General features: G+C 33.9%; 2 protein-coding genes across 2 annotated transcripts in view; both read left to right on the top strand.

Annotated features, from left to right (window-relative positions):
* Positions 1–14,128, top strand: part of LOC129223791 (neuroglobin-like) — a 276,469-nt gene that overhangs the window by 116,085 nt on the left and 146,256 nt on the right. The window lies entirely within an intron of this gene.
* LOC129223790 (uncharacterized) lies at positions 3,295–13,276 on the top strand. Its single transcript, XM_054858147.1, has 4 exons — positions 3,295–3,311; positions 9,081–9,666; positions 10,152–10,458; positions 13,025–13,276. The coding sequence occupies exons 1-3, from the start codon at positions 3,297–3,299 to the stop codon at positions 10,436–10,438; spliced, it is 888 nt and encodes a 295-aa protein (XP_054714122.1). The 5' UTR covers positions 3,295–3,296; the 3' UTR covers positions 10,439–10,458; positions 13,025–13,276.

Below are 14,128 nucleotides of genomic sequence, written 5' to 3'. Positions count from 1 at the left end.
TCCTGACTGAAGAGTTCTAATAAGATCGAAACTGCAGTGTCTGGATGTGATAACCTGACTGTCTGTTGTTTTGCATGAAGTTCTGCTTTAGCCCTTGCTTATGGGTGGTAACTTACTGATATATAAAATTCTGTGTTTGTAAGCTGTTTGGGGCGTTTGTTCACTGGGTCGTAGCATAGCATTTTTTTTTTTTTTTTTTGGTTTCAGCCAGCAAGGGGGAAAAAAACCCTACTACAAACCTATAAGAGTTCCTTGAATTTTTAAACTATAACTACATATATCAAATTCTGAAGTTTTACTATTATATCGCAAATGCTACAGTTTGTAACGATGTTATGAATTTCTGAAAACGAAGCTGCGCTTAAGTGTTCATTTCCTGGTCGGTCTACCCAACATAACTTATTCACGTGTAGTTGTATTTCATTTCACAGTCTAACCTGTTAGCCAAGGACGGATCTAGAAAATATTGAAGGAGGGGAAGATAGATTGATTTCAGATACTTACCCTTTTATAAATTCCCAAATTTCCGCCCTCTAACATCATAGAAGATCGTCTAAAATTATTATTATTATTATTATTATTATTATTATTATTATTATTATTATCATTATTTTTTTTGGAACTTCCATTTCAATTGAAAAAGAAAAAAAAAAAAACAGAGGAGTATATTGAACGACTCTATTTCTTTCCTTTACAACATCAAAGTTGTCCTATAGTTGCTCTTTTTAGACTTCAATTTAAGAAACTTTCTAGGGGAGAGCCCCCGAACCCCATCTTACGTCATCTAATGTCGTATAAAATTGAGGTTTTGGAACTTCAAAAAATTTCTGTCCAAAGTCCCGTAACCTATCGCTAAATGTTAAGAGACGTGGCAAAATTACGTTTTCAAGACAACAATTCTGAAAAAATCCGAGGACGAAACCTCTTTTTTTGTAACACTATTAAATATCGTTTAAAATTACATTTTTCGAACTTCATATGCCGAAAGAGAGTTCCAGCATTCCGGCTCAAGGAGCAGGCGGTCGCCCCCATCGTCCCTCCCTTGTATCCGTCCTTGTGTTAGCACTACAATACTTCATAAAATTAACAACTAAAAATTTACTTATGGCGATTTTGAGCTGAATGTGCGATATATGTAATGTTCTCTCCAGATTTAAGACTAGTTACTACATGACCGGTCATGATCGTTCCTTTCCGCCTGTATACCGGATGTTTGCCTTTCCATACAATCCGTGGTTGGACAGTAAATTATAAACGTAATTAGTATCGAATAATATAAAACTTATTGACTGAAAGAGGAGGAATTGAAAAATAAGACATCATTAACGCAGCAATCATTGAGTCACATCAGTGGCGGCTCGTGGGAGGGACCAGAGGGGGTCCGGTCCCCCTCACTTTTTTCAGACAATAATTTATAACCTTTTATTTATTTTCCTTTTTTCTTTTTTCATCTGTACATGCTTAAAATTAAAAAAAGGGGGATTGTATCGTATTTTTCTGCTTATAATCTGCGGATCATCTGTTCAAAAAGTGTACAATTAATGAGGTGTAGATTATACGCTGCCGTGGATTATCTGTGTGTGTATGTGTTTTTTTTCTCAACACCAACGCAATGAACCTCAATATTTACAGCAGGATTCGCCGAGACCGAAACCCTGCCTGCATGTTGTTTACTTTACATAGTTTGAATGTTCATCTAACGCGATTCAGGCTATGTAAAATAAACAATATACAGTAAAGGAAGACGCCTTCAAGATTAGACCGTTTGCTACTTGCTTGACTCTTTGTTTTCAAGTAATTAGCGTACTGCAATGACAATGTAGGGAAGAAATCATTATTTTTTAGAATACCGTACAGCGTCGCTTAAAATTGCGTTTTTTGGAGCTTCAATTTCGAAAGAATGCTGTCCCTAATGTTACCAAATATGGTCCTACAATCGCGTTTTGTAATTTAGTCTTGCTTAAAATAAAATTAACTTTACTCATTAAAAATAATTAGTTATTAAAAGATTAAAATTAATATTACCATCAAAATATTAGATTAATAATGCTTTTTAAAATTTATTCATTTATTTTGAAAAGCCAGGTGGTGAAAGTGCCTCCCTTGCAGCCTCTTACTGGTGCGGCAACGGAATCGTACTGCAGCTCCGGAAAGCGTACTGGATATAAACGTGATATTAATAATTTTCGTTATGTATTTTGTAGCTTTTCCCTATCTGATAAATTAAATTTTATTTTTTAATGTCAAGCGGTGAAAGTGCACCACCCTGCCGGCAATCATGGACATAAACATGAGATTAATATCTTCCGTGATTTACTTAGCAGTTTAAGTATTTTGTAGCTTCTCCTGTGCTAAAAGTGGATTTAATTTCATTAGTGTAACACAAATCATTATTTTAAGAAAGTTTAAATATTAAAAAAAAATCAAAACAATGCAATTGCACCCATTATCTGGCCCCTCACTTTTTTAAGGCACGAGCCGCCACTGAGTCACATATAAACGTCTTTGGGATTATCATTTCAAATCCGGACGATGGTTTGAAACTCGGACTGTCCGGACAAAATCCGGATACCTGTAAAGAGAACTTTTCTTGCTCTTCCAAATATGTTTTTACTCAACTAATGCGTTAAGTCCAGACATTGCGAGGCCATAGACAGGGGCGACCCGAATTTTAATTTTCGGGAAAGAGGAAATTCTCAATTTATGCCGAACAGAGCTTCAGATTTTTGCCGAATGATAAAATACAGGTATGCGCGTATAAGTCTAAAGTATAGGAATATTCGGGAATTTAAAAATTGCAATGTTGCAATTTTGTTTCCAAATTTGCCAAATCGATAGACGAAATTTGCATAAAAAGAATTTAAAGGAGGACACGGAGACCTCTCATTGGAGGGGCCCTGGCCATACATAAATATTACAGTATTTAGCCATTAGGTATCTCAAGAGCGAAAAAATCCGAGCGAAATCCTTCTGAGACAGTCTGGATGAAGCAAGTTTTGGGCGAAACTGAAAAAATGAAAAATCTAAAGCAGAAAACAATCGAAACATCCGAAAGTGGGTAAAAATGCCAGTTCGAAGCATCCTCCTCGGGGGGAACTTTCCTTCCTGTTGCCCGGGATCAGACGGGAGGGGCGGGGGAGGGGTGGAAAGTTCTCTCGGGAGGTCAGCCAGGGAGCAACGGACGCAGGGAGAAAAGTGAACGCAACAATGATGCCCAACTGACCTGGTTCCGACATCGCGTATAAAAGAGATGGCGAGGAGCTTGCCAGACATCAGCCTTTGGGCTTCTCAGCATCATGGGAGCTTCCAAGGTAAGTTCCATCCCGAAGTGTCTCTTCCATCCTCGGGTGGTCGAGCCTCGGTCCGGACTTAATCTTTCCACCCCTAAAATTTAAAATTATTTCGTAAGAATGTCCTACTGTGAGACAATACTATAACCAATATTTGGTTAGAATGGTTCTTCAAACTGAATCAATTAATGCTTGAATGTTCCACAAAAGTAAACTACTGTGGTTTTACGGCCCCGTTTTTATGGGGCATCTTAACGTTTAAATTTTGAACTATCATTTGGCAAACTCTAATTTCTAATCCTTGGCTCATCCTAAGCTTTGTTAAATGTCTTTTCTCTTCTACATTTGAGAGAATGATTTTTCAAGCTGAATCAACTAATGCTGGAATGTTCTATGAAATTTAACTATTGTGACTTTTATTGCCTGTTGATGGGGCATCATAACGTGCAAATTAAATGGCTTTTGAACTATCGCAAACTCTAATTGCTAATCCTTGGCTCATCCTAAGCTTTGTTAAATGTCTATTCTCCTCTACATTCGAAAGAGTGGTTCTTCAAGCTGAATCAATTACTGCTTGAATCTTCCATAAAACTAAATTATTGTGACTTTTATAGTGTCTGTGGATGAGGCATCATAACGTGTAAATTAAATTATTTTTGAACCGTCATTTGGCAAACTCTAATTACTAATCCTTTGCAAATCCTAAGCTTTGTTAGATGGCTTTTCTCTTCTACATTTGAGAGAATGATTCTTCAAACTGAATCAATTAATGCTGGAATGTTCTAATCCTTGTCTAAATCTAAGCTTTGTTCAATGTATTTTCCCTTCAACATTCGAAAGAATAATTCTTCAAGCTGAATCAATTAATGATTGAATCTTCTATAGGGTATCATAATATGTAAATTAAATTACTTTTAAACTATAATTTGGCAAGCCCTAATTGCTAATACTAAGCTTTGTTAAATTTCTCTTACCTTCTGCATTTGAAAAAATGATTTTTCAATCTGAATCGAATAATGCTTGAATGTTCCATAGAATTAAACTACTGCGACTTGCCCGTTGATGAGACATCATAACGTGTAAATTAAATTACTTTCGAACTATCTATTACTTTTGAACTATGAGCAATTAGAGTATCTTAAACTCTAATTGCTAATCTTTGGCCAATCCTAAAGCTTTGCTAAATGTCTATTCTCTTGTACATTCGAAAGAATGGTTCTTCAAGCTGAATCAATTAATGTTTGGATATTCCATAAAATTAAATTATTGTGACTTTTATAGTGTCTGTTGATGAGGCATCATAACATGTAAATTAAATTACTTTTGAACCATCTTTTGGCAAGCCCTAATTGCTAATCCTTGGCTTATGATAAGTTTTGTTAAATATCTATTCTCTTCTACATTCGAAAGAATGGTTATTCAAGCTGAATTAATTAATGCTTTAATGTTCCATAGAATTAAATTACTGTGGCCTTTTGGGCTGAAATAATTAGCAAAATACCCTGAATAATTTTAAGACTTTTGAACAGAAAAATTATTCCTCAACGTCAGGTCCATCAGAAAAATGAAGCTTCTCAACTCCTTTTTTTTTTCTTCATTTCTCGTAATATATAAACAAACAAAGTTCATCGTTTAATTTAGCATTTAATTAATAAATTTAAAAAAACATCGTTTAGTAAATATACAAGGGCTGATTTGTTGAATTTATTTTAAGTTATAATTTAAGTATTTCCTATGCACAATTGCACTAAAGCATGTTTTATGCAGCTGTAATTTGTAAAAATGAAAAATTTTAATTGCCTGTTTGGTGACATTTTGATAGTTGAAATTTGAATCCTAACTCCGTTGGATTTACCCTACACTCCAGTAGAAAGCGTTCATAGTTGATCACTTTTTCGTTTCTTCATTCCCCTGAAATGACTGTCTTACCAGTAAAACAGTTAAGTGACCGAATCGAGTTCAGCCTTGTCTCAATAAAGCCCTTCACTGCATGTCAAACATTACCAAAACATATCATCAAATTATCATGCCGTGGCGCGAGTTTCATTGTTGAAATTCGCGGGTTACTCCATCATCGGCTATTATTTATATGAAGATTTCTAAGATTAAACTGAAAATTATTTTCTCACAAAGAAACATTTTATTTTGTGCAGTAATCATTCTCAATTAACTACTTCCATTTCTGCCAATTTATCTAATGTAAATATTTAGAATTTCTTATTTCCATTAATTAATATAATTATTATCATTATTGTTGTTATTATTAATTAATTTATTTATTTATTTTGAATGTTTTTTGAATGCAATTTTGAATGACAATCTTTGTATGTATTTCATAAAGATACTGAAATTTGTTTGCAGTGTTACTTTTCAAAAGAAGACATTAAATATAATGTATCACTGTTTTATCAAATTAATTAGCGAAGTTAAAAATTTATTAGTTAAAAATCAGCATTGTTCAATACTAATTTGTGTAGAAAACATTGTATACAAACTTTAGCAGTAATTTTATCAATAGTGTTCTTTCCAATCGATAAGCAGAAAAAAAATAACTGAAAATACAACATTAGTAAAAGGAGCTCTTGAAATGAAAAAAAAAATTAAAGTGAAGAAAATTTTTTGAAGAATAATTCTTCATCTTTACTAATAATAAAGCTAAAAGTCTCTCTGTCTGTCAGGATCTCTCTGTGTCCGGATTTCTGTCTGGATGTCAGGATCTCTGTGACGCGCATAGCGCATAGACCGTCCGGCCGATTTTCATGAAATTTGACACACAGTTAGTTTGTAGCATGGGGGTGTGCACCTCGATGCTATTTTTCGAAAATTCGATGTGGTTCTTTTCCTATTCCCATTTTAAGAACAAAACTATCATAAGATGGACGAGTAAATTACGAAATTATCATAACGTGGAGCCGTAACATGGGCACAAGCCAATTGGCGAGATACGAAATGATTATAACGTGGAACCGTAACATGGGTACAAGCTAATTGGCGAGAAAATTTACCATACATTATTTGTAAACATACAGGCGAACCGAAAGACCTTTTAATTTTTCTATTACGGGCAAAGCCGTACGAGTACCACTAGTGTTACATAAAAAGAGAGAGATGGGTACACGACTCCCTTTTTTCCTCTGAATATGAAAGTTTGACTGAATGTAAATAAAAAGTTATTGAACGTTTGATTCTTACAATTTCTAATGTTAGAATTGAAAGTAGTAAACAAACTGTAAATCTTACTAAATTTGGTTAATGTTGTTATAGTTTTACTATCCCTTTTTTTCTGAGATCAAACACGCGTACAGGCAAAAGTCTGCTATAGTCCCAAAGCAAGAAATTATGGAGTTCTGCGCTTATGCATACAGGTGATAGTGCTTAGCAGTTTATGTCAGTTAACATATAAAAATTCAATAATTCCAGGGAAAAAACTCCTGAAATAAAATTATGCAGACATGCTCGAAGTGACACTTGAGTTAACTGTAGGAAAAATTTAAATATGTACGAGGAAAATGTATTACGTGAAAATAACCACAAAAATGCACAACAGATAACAATCTACTGGTCATTAATCTAACGAAAACAAGTCCTCATCTCATAAAAGCTATAATTAGCTTTACACTTAACTGTTAGCTGTGGTTATGCTCTTCCTATCAAATGCTCATTATCATTCATTAGCTGTAACTGTAGCCGCGGGTCAATGTTTTAAATGGAATTGTTTGCTATCTGTAGGAATGGTAAAAAAAAAAAAAATCGTCCTGAAATGGCGTCTTTGAGTAGTATTCAGCTACATTTTAAGGCGGGAAAACTGTCATGTTTTCCAGCACGTGCCAGCTAATATATTTAATTGAAAGTTATAATGAGGTAGTTTCCTTCAGTCAAAAGTATTACTTTTAGCCATTGAAATGGATAGAATGAGCAAAAAAATAATAGCATGGACCGAGAAAATACTTTCATTTTCCCAACAGTTTTTTTTTAAATTAATTTTTTAAAATGTCCGATTTTTCAAACAAGGCATGATCTTGATGACGTCACTAATGATGCACTTTGCCGCATCTTTCTACTACGTTTCCACGTTATGATAATCAAGCAGCGAATTAAAATTGCGCTCTACGCTTGCTATCAACCATATCGTTGCCAATGCACGTCAGAAAAGATGCGAATTAAATATTTTGTTCTGTGAATGGCAACATTGAATGGCATTTCATCATTTGTGATGTCACACGACAGAAGTGTAAACAATGAAAGCGCACCGCGATTTAAGTAATTTTTTAAAAATATTAAACTTAAATAAATTATTTAAAAAATGGTCAGAACCTATGTTTTTAAGCATGCTATTTCAGAAAAAATACTTTTAAAATTTTGGAAACAACCCCATTTAAAAAGGTAATGAACAATTTTTTTTTGCTTAAGAATATGTTAACTTATGTGAACTAATGTGGCATTTCTTAGGCTACAATGGAGTAAGAAAATCATTTTTTTGATCTTGAAGATATAGTTCTGAAATTTTCATGAGTTATAGACCTTTATAAGGGGAAATAATAAGTTTTTTTTTTTTTTTTTTTTTTGAAAAATTCGGAATAGTTTTTTAAATGCAAAAGATATTGTATTTTTTAATCGTAAATATTTGAACCACAAAAATCACTCGATGTGAGCGCCAGTTTTTTTTTTTTTTTTAACTTGATTTTTTCTATTTTCTAGATGCATATTTCATATTTAAAGAAAACTTCGGGCGCAAAATTTCATTAACCACAATATTTTGTTCAAAAGGCGTCAAAAACAGAGTTTTTGTTAAAAATTCGAATTTTTTTTAAAATGTCTATACAATTACGATTTAAGCCTTGATTTAAAAAAAAATGACAGTATTGAAAATTTGCTCCCTTTTTTTTTTAAATTTGTATCTTATTGTCAATCTGGAAAAAAAAATCAAAGTAATTAAACAAATCCTGATCTCCATTTAGCATTTGAAAAATAGACATGAATTGACATTTTACGATTATGAGATATTTGCATTTAAATGAAATATTTGTTTACAAAATGTGAAATATCACATTGACAGAACAAATTGTAACTTCTGTAAAAATATTTCGAATTGAAAAAAAAAGAAAAAAAAAGAAAAAATATTTTTTGCTATGAATAACCCGCAGTTCAAAGATTAATTTTAAGAAAAAGGTAGGTTAGTTAAGGGTTAAGAAAATGGTAGGTTCCTTCCATGTCAGAAATCAATCCCGGGTCGCCTGAATGAAAGACAAGAATTGGATCTTAGTTGTCTTTTACTGGTATACTTACCCAAGAGCTTCAATAATTTTCAATACTAGGCCAATATTTAATCTTTCTATCTCTTTCTGTTTTCCGCTGCTTATATCTCCTATCCCGACCCCTCATAATCACTAGATAGTAGTAGCTTTCTCGGATTTCTGTTTGCAATTACTTTTGTATGAATTTCTCTGTTAAAAAAGGGAAGTATACTATTTTTTAATGATAGATTTTACTTCTGGCTCGTTTTATTATTAAAATATCCATGTACTCAGAATGATGTAAAATCGTAAAACAGAGCTTTTGTCCCTAATTTCAATTTACAAATAAGAGTTCTTGCATAACTACATACTCACACTACTAACATATTACCTACAAATGTTAAAATTTTGAAGACGAACAAAAGTGCACTTCAAGTGTAAAGGAAAAATTAATTGATGAATTTAATTTTTTGTATGATTAATAATGTACTGGCTTTATTTAATTTTATTTATTTCTTTATTTCATTTATCTCAGACATAACTTTTTCATTTCCAGAAATGGGCCACGTGGGCAGCGTTGAGCTGTTTAGTGCTTTCCGTCTCTGGCGGATATCTTAGTCTCGGAGGAGGCGGCGGCGGCTACGGCGGTGGCGGCGGAGGAGGATACGGTAGCGGAGGTGGAGGAGGATATGGCGGAGGTGGTGGAGGAGGATATGGAGGTGGAGGTGGCGGAGGATATGGAGGCGGTGGAGGAAAAGGTGGTGGTGGAGATACCATCTTCATAGCCGTCCCAATTCAATCCGGTGGAGGACACGGAGGCGGTGGCGGTGGATACGGAGGAGGTGGTGGTGGATACGGAGGAGGTGGCGGTGGCTACGGAGGTGGCGGCGGTGGATACGGAGGTGGAGGCGGAGGCGGAAAAGGAGGATTTGGAGGCCTCGGCGGTGGATATGGCGGCGGAAAGGGAGGCGGAGGAGGCGGATATGGCGGTGGAGGAAAAGGAGGCGGAGGAGGAGGGTACTCTTTCGCCAGTTTAGGAGGCGGAGGATATGGCAGTGGAGGAGGTGGATACGGTGGAGGTGGAAAAGGAGGATCCGGAGGCCTCGGAGGTGGATATGGAGGCGGCGGAGGAGGAGGTTATGGTAAGTTCAAAAAGCTTAATAGTAAATAATGTTACACATATTCAGGAAGCTAATGCAATACGATTTTGAAACTAACATCATTATTTTTACTTAGTTAACGATAAACCATTTTAAAACTGAAACCGTAGATAGCTAACATTCTTTATGAGAACTAACGCACAAGAACGGGTTTATAGCTTAATCATTAAGTTCTCACTCTGAGATTTCATTAAAAAAATACTTTCCTGATTTTTTAATGAAATTTGATGTAACGTACAAAGCTTTAGTTCTGGATTTAAGTAAGAGTTCTGGATTCATTAATATGAACTGGAGGAGAGATTCGTTTTAAAAATAAACTAAACGGTTTTCATTGTGATACTCTATGTAAATACCCTGTTTTGCGAAAAGTAAAAGCATTCGCTGCTTCGTTAGAAGTAACACATTTTAAGTTTTTCGATCTTAGAGTAATTCAAAAATATAATTTTTCTTGCACTTACTCGTTTTAGGCGGCGGTGGATCCGGAGGATATGGCGGCGGAGGAGGAAAAGGAGGCAATGGAGGAGTTGCCATCGTCGGAATTAGTTTGACCAGTCTTGGAGGAGGCCACGGCGGTAGCGGCGGTGGTGGCGGATACGGAGGTGGATCCAGCGGAGGATATGGCGGAAGTTCTGGTGGTGGATATGGCAGTGGCGGAGGAGGATATGGCGGTGGCGGAGGAGGATATGGCAGCGGTGGAGGAGGATATGGCGGCGGTGGAAAAGGAGGCGGAGGAGGAGGTAGCAGTGGCTACTAAGGGAAATGTTAAACTGAAAGGTATGCATATGCACTGAATTTTGAAAAAGAAGTACATTTGAAAACTTTATTTTGCTTTTTTACCGGGAAATCTTTTAGAGCAAAAGAAAAAAAAAGTAGAAACGTAATTTCAAACCGATAAAGAAACATAAAGAAATTGTTTTAGTTACTTGTTTAGGAACACAAAAGCAATTCATAAAAAATGGAGGCCAAAAAAAAGCGGGGGGGGGGGGGGAGAAAAGAAAGAGGAGGACGAAAATGAAAAAAAAAAAGGGAAAGAAATAACGAAGAGGACAGTACAGCCCTTTTTATTTTCAATTGCAAATCGTGTAAGCTTTTTTTAAAAAACGAAAAAACTGACAAACCTTTTAAATAAAATTTGAACTTGAAAATAAAAAAGGCAATAAAAAATTGTACAAAACTATCATTTGTAGATAATATGCTCACAAAATACTTTCTAGACGCTCTAACTTCCTATACGAGGTTAATACATTCATTATCGTATTTCCACACTGCTGTTTGCCCTCCCCCCTCCTTCCTTCCCCCGAAAACATTGCTTCAAATCCCATTTTCACGGGACCATGATTTCATTGATTAACTGGTGACTAGAAACGCTTCTGGTTTGAGCCTGGTGAGCCCAGGTTAATTGGTTGGCTTATTCAAATGCAACAAAAGTTGTTATTACGCATTAGAATTATCACTCCCGATTTTCTTTACAAGGTCGGTCTCATTTTAGAAAATTAAAAAAAAAAAGGTTCTCTATTCAAATAAATTATTTATAGAAGACGCTGCAGTCTCTGGTTAATGGCGGCTGAAAGGGTTAAGACCAATACCGACCCAGTAACGTAAGGTATGACCTGTCAATTGAGACGTCTACCTTGTCCGCGCCAAAATGAAATGCTTCACTACTTTAGCTAAACTCTTAAATCACCACAAGGGGGCGTATTCAAACTCTGGAATGGCGCATCAGAAAAGTTTCTTTCATCGCTGAAAATAACTTAAAACATATCACTTTTCTCGGAAAAAAAAATATGCAAGTTGAATAATTAAAACAGCACACAATGCCTCATCACATTTCAATATTGACACTTTTCGAAGCTATTTCTAGGGCATTAAATATAAAACCCATTGTTACAAACTTTGTTGCCTTACAACAACAATATTAATAGTACAGTAAAACCCCTCCTAACGGACATCCCTCAAGTGCGGACACCCCCTTTTATGCGGGCAATTTTTAATTCCCCGATTCCAAGGCAAATAATACTATTAAACCCCTGTCCTGAGAACACCCCTCTGTTGTGGACAAAAAATCGTCCCGTTAGTGTCCGCATTAAATGATTTTTACTGTATAATCATAATAAAAATTTTGAATCAAGGCTTCTCTGGAGCAAGCATGAAATTAATCCACTATAATTGCTTTCTTTATCCTCATCTATGGCAATAATTGAAAACGAGGCTAAGTAAGGAGACATATTAGGATCTTTATAACGAGTAACTTGTATGTTTTAAAACACAAATTGTTTTGGGAAACCTTTAATATTTAAATGGTTTAAATTATAGTAAACAAATAAATCCTAAAGAGGAACAAGGATTATTTTTTATTGCCAACTGCTTAAAGTTTTAGACATGTGTATGGGATTTTTTCCTTTTAGTACGGAGCATTTATATGAAAAAATAAGGTGAAGTTTCGTGATAGTAACATTATTCCATTTCTGAAATACATTTACACTAAAAAGAATAAAAAAACATAATTTTAAAAATAAATACTAGCACTTTTCATAATGCACTCAAAGGGACAATATAATTCTTCAATTGTTCTTTTCGGCTCAGAAAAGTTATTTTGTTCTTTTAAGTGCATTATGAAAAGTGCTAAGTACTTTTTTAAAAAATCTGTTATCTAAACTTTTATCGTCTTAGTTTCACTTTTGAAACAGCGAATAAAATAAAATAAGAAATAAAAACAGCAGGACTAAATAGTACGTGTACTTTTTGCTCTTTTAGTGTTACATTTAAAAATAACTGCATTTTAAGACTAGGAAATGAATTTCAAAATATTCTCATTTAAAATTTTTTTTATAACTAATTAATATGTATATAGCTAATATCCAAAGCTTCATATTTCCATAAGAGCCGAACATTCAATTTCATCTCATTGTAGCAATTTGAGATGTATCTGTAGGAAAAGAGTTTGCTTAGAATTTCCAAATTTCAATGTTTTATATATGATTTTGATGTTTTATTGTACATTCGTTCATCATTCAAACCATTAAAACATAAGCCAAAAAAAAAAAAAAAAAAAAAAAAAAAAAAAAAAAAAAAAAATCAGACTAATAGAAAACTTTTTTTAATTTAAACTACCCATTTCTATAAATTAACAAAAATTAATAAAAAACGAATTCTCACATATTAAACAAACGGTAATTAATACGCATAATGAAGTTAATAAAACTGAAAATTTACACGCATTCTAAGTTGAAAGAAATACGAACAGCTCCGATTTTCATGCTGACTGCGTCTTTTAAGCATGTATAATTGTTTTCTTCCTCCTCCTCATTCTAAATTTAATTTTTCTAATTGCTCTTTTCAGAGTGAAGAATTAAATCATCTCCGTCCTAGAAATCCAAAGGCATTATCAGCTGTGATGTGTTTGTTCCTTCGAAATAGCCTTTCCCCATTGCACATCATAGAACATTTGATTTTCCAATCACGTTTGGTCCCGCCGAACGACATTTGGAGAATTAAAAAAAAGAGTGGAAGAAAAGAAAAAATAACCAAGAGATTCACAAAATGTAAGATAAACATTCTTAACAGAATCCTTGACTGCGCTCAGAAAAGAGGAGCAATAATAAATGTGATTTTGTACATAAATCATTGAGTTTTGTCTTTTATTTATTTATTTATTTTTTTTGTTTCCAAATCAGCGAAAGTACGGATTGAGCAAAATAACAAAATATAATTACAAATTGAGCCCAGGTACACGAACAAAATACTGTAGGTACATAGTAAAAAATGTATTTTTAGTTCAAGAGAATGAAATATAAAACTGTATAAGAGGAAATTTTACTAATACATAACACAAATTGGTCATTCTTTAAAAAGTGTAACTTTTCTGTCACACGACTTTTACAGTAAAAACTTTAAGGAATAATTCATTTAACAATGCTTTTTAATTTTATCAAAAATATATCTATTTAAACTTGCCAGCAATTTTTCAATAATAAATTTTATTTTAGTATTTTTTGGTTTACAACATGTGATATCTCACCTCGGTGGCATGTCACACACCTTGCGCGACCGTTTAAGTTCCTTAATAACTTGTTCAATTAAAAGTTTATACTTACTATTTATTTATTATCCATTTCACAAGAGTCTCAAATACTAATTGTCTAAATATATTTAATTTTTTAATATTGTTTTTTAGTTCATTTTGGTAGGATAAGGAGTCATGTCACACAATAAATTCTTACCTCCGTTACCTAAACACAAAATGCCATTCCTCATCAACACACGGCAGTAATGACATCAAATTTTATTTTCCATGATACAAGGGTTGTTTATTTTCAGCCATAAAGAAGTTGATTTTGTATTAAAAACTAAGTGTGGTTATTGCGACTTGAATTTCAGGGATGAAAATTAATGTAAAAAAAATAAGTGAACATGTTTTCATTTGCTTCACATATGCAGATTATAG

Source organism: Uloborus diversus, chromosome 6 (genome assembly GCF_026930045.1).
Source record: "Uloborus diversus isolate 005 chromosome 6, Udiv.v.3.1, whole genome shotgun sequence".
Lineage (NCBI taxonomy): Eukaryota > Metazoa > Arthropoda > Arachnida > Araneae > Uloboridae > Uloborus > Uloborus diversus.
The sequence above is the reverse complement of the archived record's forward strand: the minus strand, read 5'-3'. Positions and strand labels throughout refer to the sequence as shown.